At 51.6% G+C, this 9,064-nt stretch overlaps 1 protein-coding gene across 2 annotated transcripts; it reads left to right on the top strand.

The window, feature by feature from the left end:
* Positions 1-3,217: 3,217 nt before the first annotated feature.
* On the top strand, positions 3,218-7,915 carry Elf3 (E74 like ETS transcription factor 3). 2 transcript variants are annotated; one of them, XM_041648545.1, is made up of 9 exons: positions 3,218-3,371; positions 3,868-4,038; positions 4,443-4,664; positions 4,796-4,894; positions 5,100-5,219; positions 5,353-5,442; positions 5,607-5,723; positions 6,593-6,788; positions 7,297-7,915. In XM_041648545.1, exons 2-9 carry the CDS (start codon positions 3,876-3,878, stop codon positions 7,409-7,411), a joined length of 1,122 nt encoding a protein of 373 aa, XP_041504479.1. In that variant the 5' UTR covers positions 3,218-3,371; positions 3,868-3,875; the 3' UTR covers positions 7,412-7,915. The 2 variants fall into 2 exon arrangements, with proteins under 2 accessions (XP_041504479.1, XP_041504481.1); XM_041648547.1 differs by lacking the exon at positions 3,218-3,371 and adding an exon at positions 3,377-3,508.
* The last annotated feature ends 1,149 nt before the right edge of the window (positions 7,916-9,064 follow it).

Raw genomic sequence — 9,064 nt, 5'->3', positions numbered from 1 at the left:
GTGCTTGACTGGGTAGAGGGTGTGTCTGCCTCAGGCTGCTTGGGGGAGGTCCCCTGAAGGGCCAGGGAAAATCCTACCCAGAGCCCCTGGCTCTCCAGCAGCCCTGACCTGATGGAAAGGGGCCTGTAGTTTTGAAGATTGATACTGTGGGGATAGGAGTGGGTTGTGGTCCTCGGACAATGGGGCACCTAGAAGCAAAAGGAATCACCTTTTGTTTGAGGACCATCTGAGGGGTTGATTGTCCATAAACAGAGTGGAGAGGGGAGAAGACAGATAATATCGCGCTCGTGTGTGTGTGTGTGTGTGTGTGTGTGTGTGTGTGTGTGTGTGTGTTTCCAGGCAGGGTCTCTCTGTATAGCCCTGTGTGTGTGTGTGTGTGTGTGTGTGTGTGTGTGTTTCCAGGCAGGGTCTCTCTGTATAGCCCTGGCTATCCTGGAACTCACTTTGTAGATCAGGCTGGCCTCGAACTCAGAGATCCCTCTGCCTCCCAAGGGCTGGGATTAAGGGCACCACCCCTTCCCACCAGATCCTGTATTTAAATGCAGAAGAAAACTGATGATTTAATGTGGAGAGCTTGCTGAACTCATAGTGTCCTAGGTCGGCTCCTCAGGCAACAAACAGCTGGAGCTGGAAGAGATCTAAGGAATTATAGAGTCCTACACCCTCATTCTTTGCTAGTTTCTGTTTTTGACTTTGAGATAGAGTCTGCTGTAGTCTAAAATAGCCTCAGACTCCACATGTAGCTGAGGCTGATCCTGAGCACGTGAATTTCAGAGGCCACCATGTGCATCTTTATGTGATGCTGAGGTTATACCCAGGGTTCTGTGCAAGCTAGGCAAGCACATCCCCAGCCCAACCTACCCCTTTAAAAATTAAACTGTTATCATTATTAGTATTTATTATTATGGGGTGCATCCATGCCACCTGTGCATGTGGAGGTCAGAGAATAACAGTGGAATCGTTTCTTTCCTGTCTTTACATGGAATCTAGAGACTGAATTTAGCCCATCAGGTTTATGCTGCAAATACTTTCAGCCATTGAGCCAGCTTGCCAGCTCTTTGTTTTTGAGATAGTATTTAGTCTTACTAAGTAGCCCAGGCTACCCTGAAACTCAGTGCACCCACCTCAGCATTTTGAGTAGTTAGGATTCTAGGCACATGCCTCTGGTTGGGACCCCTCCCTTGTACCGACATGCAGAAATTGACATGATCTCTGACCACCCACATGCAGATGCTGAAATATGAATCTCCTACCTCCTCCTTGCCCTGCTGGTACATCTACTCAGGGATTGCTAGCAGGGTCTGCCAAGCCGGTCCTTTGTATTTAAGTTCCCCAAGAGCTATTGATTACACAGGACTCAAGTTGGTGGCCAGAGGTACTGCATGTCAGACAAAGGCCCCAGCAACATGGTCATTTCCCTAATCCAGTGGCCTGAGCAAACTATTTACGAAGACAACTGTGCATCATTGTTTTCTTTCTATTTATTTGTTTGTTTGTTTGTTTTATGTAGACAAGGCTTGGCCTCAAACTCACAAGGTTCACTAAGGCCAGGAGTGCTGCGACTAAAGGCATGCACCACTGTGCATGTCCAACACTGATTCTATATACTTTAAAAATTATATTTATAGCCAGGTCTAGTGGCACACACCTTTAATCCCAGCACTGAGGAGACAGAAGCAGGTGGATCTCTGAGAGTTGGAAGCTCATCTGGTCTATATAGTGAGTTCCAGGATAGCCAGGATGCCAGAACTATAGAGAGAGACCCTGTGTGTGTGTGTGTGTGTGTGTGTGTGTCTCCATAGATAGATAGCTAGATAGACAGATAATAGATAGTGTGTATGTGTGTGTGTGTGTGTTTAGAGGGCACCACTGCAGAAGTCAGTTCTCGCCCTTTATCATGAATAGGACACAGGTCATCAGGTTTGGCAACAGGCACCCAAATTCCCTAAGCCATCTCTCAGCCCTACATTGCTTATTGGATGTTTTTGTATGAAAATTGTTATGTTTAATACATTCTAGTGCTAGTTAGGGCAGTTTACATCTTTAATTCCCGCGCTAGGGCCTATCTCTTGAGTTTGAAGCCCTATGTATAGACCATATGTATAGACTCCTATACATAGTGAGACACTGTCTCAAAAAACAAACTATTCTGGGAATATAACCCATTTGTAGGACGCTTGCCTAGGAAGCTCTGGGTTCAACTTCCAGCATCTCCTTTTTTGTTGTTTTTTGTTTGTTTTCAAGACAGGATTTCTCTGTGTAGCCCTGGCTGTCCTGGAACTTACTCTGTAGCCCAGGCTGGCCTCAAACTCATAGAGTGGCCTGCCTCTGCCTCCCGAGTGCAGAGTTTGAAGTCCTGTTCCACCCAGCCTCCGGCTCTTTCTTTTTTAAGTGTCTGGTAAAAAGTATATTAACATACAACAGTCCCTTTTTGTCAGTAATAACGCAAGTGTTAGGCTTTTGACCACTAGAGGGCAGCAGGCAGATACTGATGGACTGCGTCGGGAAAGGTTAAGCCTTAGCCACGTGAACTCCAGCACCTCCAGCCGACCTTAGACAGGGAGAGAGCCACAGGCACCACGTTAGACCTTTGAAGGTCTAAGTGCCCGGTGTTTCCCGCCACAGCAACCATCGTGCTCGGGAGGACTCCAGACAGGCAAAGTGCTACCAGCTCTGTGGCTGGCTAGACTGGCCGACTGAAACCACGCTGGAGCGTGAATGTGGCCCAGTGTGATGCCTAGTCGTTTTCAGCACCCCAGTTGCTGTGGAGAATATCCTTGAGCCTCTGTAACTTTTACTAGGCCGTTTTGTTCCCAGACCTCTCTAGACAGTTAGATGCAGCCGTTCTGACCCAGCCACCGGCTCAGATTCCTCGCCTTGCTTTCTCCTTCCTAGTCCGGCCCTGGCCAGGTCCCTAGGAAGAATTTCCCCGCCTAGATAGAGGCCTAAAAAACAGATGCCCACCCCAGCAATGTTCCCGCCACCTGCCCAGTCCAGTACCCAGGGCCCAACCCCAGAGGGTGCGGAATGACAGACTCTGACAATCATTAAACAAGCCAGGCCTGATTTCCCAGCACCGCCTGCTAGGATCTGGGCCAAGTGGCACGGAATATGCAAATCACCTGGGACCGGGAGCCCAGTCTGAAGGAAATCCCCTGCATCCAATAAGCCACCAGCTCAGGTTACAACTGGGGACGCACACTGAAGACCTGGCGGGGAGGAGCCAGGCGCCACTCTATTTAGGGTGGGGGAGCGCGTTGGCCACACTCATCACTGCTACCTGGCTGAGCTTTTCAGCCGCCTAGATTTCTTCCCTTCTCGTGGCCTCAGAAGCCTGCTCACCCGCCTGCCACATCGAACCCTGACTCTCGGTAGGGTCATATTCCCCAACTCTGGCCCCGGGAACGGTCCAGTGGATTTACAGTTCTAAACTTAATTACTCCAACTTGGAGCTTCCTAACCTGAGTGTTAGGGCTGTGGGGGTGTTCCGGGACTGATCAGAGACCAGGTCAGTGTCTTGGAGGGACAGGGTGGCTTCTTTGGTTCAAGGGCCCAGGTGATTTGTGGAGGGAGCCCCAGCAGAGTTTGTCTCGTAGTTCCAGCCTGCTTGAGATTATTCTTTAATTTTTTTGTTGTTGTTGGAGCGGAATCTCCCAGTTTGGCGCCCGGCTGGCCTGGCGCTTCTAGGCTCAAGAGATCATACAGCCTCAGCTTCTCAAGTAACTGTTTCTTCGGGGGCTTTTTGAAAAGAGAATATGACTGTCTACAGCAACACCGAACTCCTTCCTGCCTCTTGGCTGTTGCTGCCCAGGCTTGGCCAGAACTGAGTAATGGAAGTGCCCTGACCAACTTGTCTCCTCTTCCCAGGGGGCCTCATGGCAGCCACCTGTGAGATCAGCAACGTTTTTAGTAACTACTTCAACGCCATGTACAGTTCAGAAGACCCCGCCCTGGCTCCCGCTCCTCCATCGACTACCTTTGGCGCCGAAGACTTGATGTTGACGCTGAACAACCCCCAGATGTCCCTGGGAGGTCCAGGTGAGCGCTGTGCAGCGGGGTATCTTGAGAGACAGCACACTCGCCTGAGAGGCTCTTGGCTCAATGGGTAGGGAGGAAGATCTCCAAGGGAACCCCCGGGCTTGGGGCTGGGGAGGATTTATTCATTTATTTGAGTAGTGCTGGGGCAAGAATCCAAGCAAGACCTTATGCATGCTAGACTGTGCTCCCAGCCCCTGTGAGAAGCCTGTAATGGCTGAGGTGGCCGGGAATAGAGGGACTGTCACAAACGACAGAGGACAGCACTGAAACCGGGGGCATCGTGACTGTGACTATTATTACCCCCCCCCCCTTACACGGCTATGGGAGGGGAGGACCCCAGACAAGATCCCAAAGGGACATAAAACTGGCCTGTATTGACCCTCTGACTGCGCTCCTCCTTTCAGAGAAGGCGAGTTGGTCAGGGGAGCAGCCCCAGTTCTGGTCAAAGAGCCAGGTTTTGGACTGGATCAGCTACCAAGTGGAGAAGAACAAGTACGACGCCAGTTCCATCGACTTCTCGCGATGCGATATGGACGGGGCCACCCTCTGCAGCTGTGCCCTTGAAGAGCTAAGACTGGTCTTTGGGCCTCTGGGAGACCAACTCTACACCCAGCTTCGGGACCTCAGTAAGTCCAGGCCAGGGCAGTGAACAGGGAGGATGGGCCTCGGGAAGGACGGACTCCGGGCTCCTGGCTGGAGGGCACAGCCAGCGAGCCCTTGCCCGAAGTGGTGAGTGACCCTTTCCTGCCTCCGCCAGCCTCCTCCAGCTCGTCAGATGAACTCAGCTGGATCATTGAACTGCTGGAGAAAGATGGCATGGCCTTCCAAGAGGGTCTAGGAGACTCAGGCCCCTTTGGTGAGAACCCATTTTCTTTTCTTTTCTTTTTTTTTTTTTCTTTCTCCAGCTTGTCTTGTCCTATCTGCAACCCTTCCAATGTGCTAGATCTATACTCTCTCAACTATAAAAAAAACTTGATAGCCAGTTCTCGGGGCCCCTGGGTGGTCTCTCTTGTCCTTGCTGGTCCCCTGGCCCTCTCTAAGCTCCAACTTCTTTTTCCCAGATCAGGGAAGCCCTTTCGCCCAGGAGCTGTTGGATGATGGCCGCCAGGCCAGCCCCTACTACGGCAGTAGCTATGGCGCTGGAGCGCCCTCGCCTGGGAGCTCTGATGTCTCCACTGCAGGTGAGCGGACTGGCCATGCCTCAGTCTCCCTTCTCCAAATGTCCCAGAGTGCACCTAGTTCCCAGAACGATTACCTGAATCTGAAGACAGGGTAAGCTCGTCCCAACACTCAAGTTGATTTCTCCACCCCTAGGAACCGCTACTCCCCAGAGCTCCCACTCCTCTGACTCCGGTGGAAGTGACTTGGACCTGGATCTCACTGATAGCAAGGTCTTCCCTAGAGGTGAGTTGAGGGTTGATCTTGGGGGGGGGGGGGGGGAGTCCTGTTCCACAGCGTCCCGCCACTCTGTCCTGTCTTCCTCTCTGCTCTACTGTGGTTTCTATAGAAAGGCTTCCCATTGACACCTTACGCTCACCTTCTTTTGACCTTCCAACCCCTTCCCATAGATGGCTTTCCTGACTATAAGAAGGGGGAACCCAAGCACGGGAAGAGGAAACGGGGGCGCCCCAGAAAGCTGAGCAAAGAGTACTGGGACTGCCTAGAGGGCAAGAAGAGCAAGCATGGTAAGTTATAGGGGCTGATGGGACTGTGGGCGGAGCTTCTTACCTTTGTGAACAGTTGGGAGGCTCCATGGCATTAGCGATCACCTCATTACAGAGGCCTGCTTGGACTTCGAGAAGAGGGGAGACCGAGGATCCTAGGGGGAAGCTCACAGAGAAAATCCAGGCTTCCTATACACACCCCTTGCTAACTTTTTATACTTGGCCCCCTGTCTTGCTTGACGGAGCTTTCCCTTGCTAACTTTTTATACTTGGCCCCCTGTCTTGCTTGACGGAGCTTTCTGGTGGTGAGGAGGCAGCTGGTGGGCGCTCAGACCGGCTCAGTCCAGTGGGCTGGGCTGGCTGGGACTCCAGGCACAGCCTGCCGAAGGGGCCTCAGGCTTTGTGTGTTCCAGCTGCTCTGAACCACCTGGAGGTCACCCCAAAGGTCTTGTTTGCCGCCTCTTTCACAGGCCTGCACGTACACAGTCTTGGCCTGCTTTCATTCTTGTCCCGAGGGGATGGTTTTTTTTCCCCCAGGAAGCTGTTCCTTGGTCCTCTAGGCTACAGCCATCTCTCTGTCCCCATGTGTGCCAAGTTCCCACCAACGTTGGTCCTCATTGATCCATGAGCCACTCAGAAAGGAGTATGTGTGTCTATCTTAGCCAGATGTTTGAGCCTTAGAGAATTGTATGCTCTGTGCAGTCTGCCTAGCACACGGCATTTTGGAGCAAAGAAGGCAGCAGCCACTACAGCGGTTCCCTAAGAGGACCTTGCCCAGGGAGTCTAAAAGGGACTGTCCGCTTGGCTCTTAGCACTGGGATAGGCAAGGCCAGATGGCCTGGAGGAGAGGGGCACCCAGGACTGATAACTGAGGGAATCTTCCCTTGTAGCCCCCAGAGGTACTCATTTGTGGGAGTTCATCCGAGACATCCTCATCCACCCTGAGCTCAACGAAGGCCTCATGAAATGGGAGAACCGGCATGAGGGTGTGTTCAAGTTCCTCCGCTCGGAGGCCGTGGCCCAACTCTGGGGCCAAAAGAAAAAGAACAGCAACATGACCTACGAGAAACTGAGCCGGGCTATGAGGTAAGCTGGGAGCTGTCACCCGTCATCTCTCAGGGACCTCTGTTTGAACTCTGCTGTCTTCTCCTAGATTACCCGCGACAAGCGTGAGGGCCCACAGGGCAGAGTTGGCTCACTGGTCAACCGAAGTGTGAGGAAAGCATTAGCCAGACACCTGAGCACACTTAGCTTCAGCTAACACATCTGTGTTTTCTGCAGATTTACTCTAAGACACTTGGAGAGTGATAGAGCGGTGTATTTGCAGTGCAGCCCCTTGCCCCTTGTGCCAGGGGCTGTCCTGACTAGTTCAACAGTTCCAGTGTCCCCTCCATCCCTGAGCTCACGCACCTTCATGAAAAGCCCCAGGCGGTAGCTGGAAGGCACAGAGAAGCTAATGCAGAAACAGGTGCAGGGCCATAATTACAAACCAGTGTGGCCACAGCAGGTGGGATGAAGGCAGGCTCAGGGCAGCAAAGCCAGGGGAAACCTCAGGCCATAGCAAGTCTCCTCTGACCACTGTCTTCCCACCCAGGTACTACTACAAACGGGAGATTCTGGAACGGGTGGATGGCCGGCGACTCGTCTACAAGTTCGGCAAGAACTCCAGCGGCTGGAAGGAGGAAGAGGTCTTAGAGAGTCGGAATTAATGGTCAGGACTGGACCCAGAACCTGGCTCAGACACAAACTTGAACTGAAGCCTTTCTGGAAGGACAGGCAGGCCGGAAGGCCCCCTCAATGTGGATGTGTTCCCTGTGTTGCTGTGGAGAGGAGGAACCCGGAAAGTGTGTTGTATCCTGAAGTGCCTGTGGCCTCTCCTCTCCCACCTTTTGGAATTACAAGCCTCAGGGTTTGAAGTGACCCGATCGCTGACTCTACAGCCCTCAGCCCGGGACTCCAGCTCCTTCCAGTCCCAGCAGAGGAGACCCACCTGCAGATGCCTGGGCTCAACCAAGGAGGCTAGGGAGATCGTGGGAGGAGAGTGCAGGGGCAGAAGGGACAGGGTTGTGTTCTCCAGCCTTCCTTCCTGAACTGACTTCCTCCTCTCGGCCCAGTACTCAGGCTCCACAGGCGGGGGTCCGAGCATCCCTAATTTATGTGCTATAAATATTCCAAGTGTATATAGAGAGCTATTTTTTCTAAAGCATTCCCCTCCCTGCTCTTTTCCCACTGAGTGCTGCTGGCCGGATTTGATTGTTCTAGGTCTCCTAACTAGACCAGCGTGAAGTGGGGTGATGCCAGACCCCTCAAGATGGGGTTCCTGGATCCCTTTTCCTGTGAATGGAGGCTTAGACCTCCAATAAAGTGCCTTCTAGGCTTTTTCTAACCTTGGTCTGAACTGTGTATTGAAATTTGGGGCTACGGATTGGGTGAGGTGTGGAGATGGGAGGGAGAAGAGATAAACATACAGAAGATATGGGGAGGCGGGGAATGGATTTCTGGATAGCTGGAGGGTTGATTGGAGGCTGAGAGGAAAGCAAAGAAATGGGGGAGGCGGCTCCCTACTTCGGAAGCACTCAAGGCTCCCTATGGCACCAACCACGTGCTCAGTGACCTTGGCCAAATCTGTCTTCTTCAGGGCTGCTCCTCTTACAACAGAGTTTGGATCTGGTGTCTTCTCAGAAGTCTAGGATAGCAAGTCCAACCTTGCGCGCAGCAGCCTTTGCACTCCAGCCAATTTGGCTGCGTGCTGAAGATCTGTAATCTGAACCCTAACTTTTTGTGACTGACATGAAATCACAGATATGATCTTGTAAAGTGGAAAAGCAAAACAAAATGGAGATGAGAGAGAATGGGAACTGATCACTGTTGATAGCCAAGTCTTTAGCCTCACCCCTCCCCTCCACTTAGTCTGATTCCATCCCCTCCCAGATAGAGATTATCCCGTGTAGATGCAGAGACAAGATTCCATAGGTGTTCCCAGGCTCCACCCTTTATCTTGGGCTTGGGAGCATCTCTCTCTTGCTTTTTTGGTTGTTTTGTTCTTTTTTTTTTTTTTTTTTTTTAAAACATGGGTTTCTTTTTTTTTTTTTTTAATATTTATTTATTTGTTATGTATACAATTCTGTGTGTATGTCTGCAGGCCAGAAGAGGGCACCAGACCTCATTACAGATGGTTGTGAGCCACCATGTGGTTGCCGGGAATTGAACTCAGGACCTTTGGAAGAGCAGGCAATACTCTTAACCACTGAGCCATCTCTCCAGCCCGGTTGTTTTGTTCTTATTTGGAGATTTGAACTGTACTCAGAGGTCTGGCCATGCTGTTGTCTGTCTGTCTGTCTGTGGTGTTAATAACTTACTAA

Source organism: Microtus oregoni, unplaced genomic scaffold, assembly GCF_018167655.1.
Source record: "Microtus oregoni isolate MIOR12 unplaced genomic scaffold, Mior012 000003F_ref0000135, whole genome shotgun sequence".
Lineage (NCBI taxonomy): Eukaryota > Metazoa > Chordata > Mammalia > Rodentia > Cricetidae > Microtus > Microtus oregoni.
This window is presented reverse-complemented; position numbering and strand designations above follow the sequence as displayed.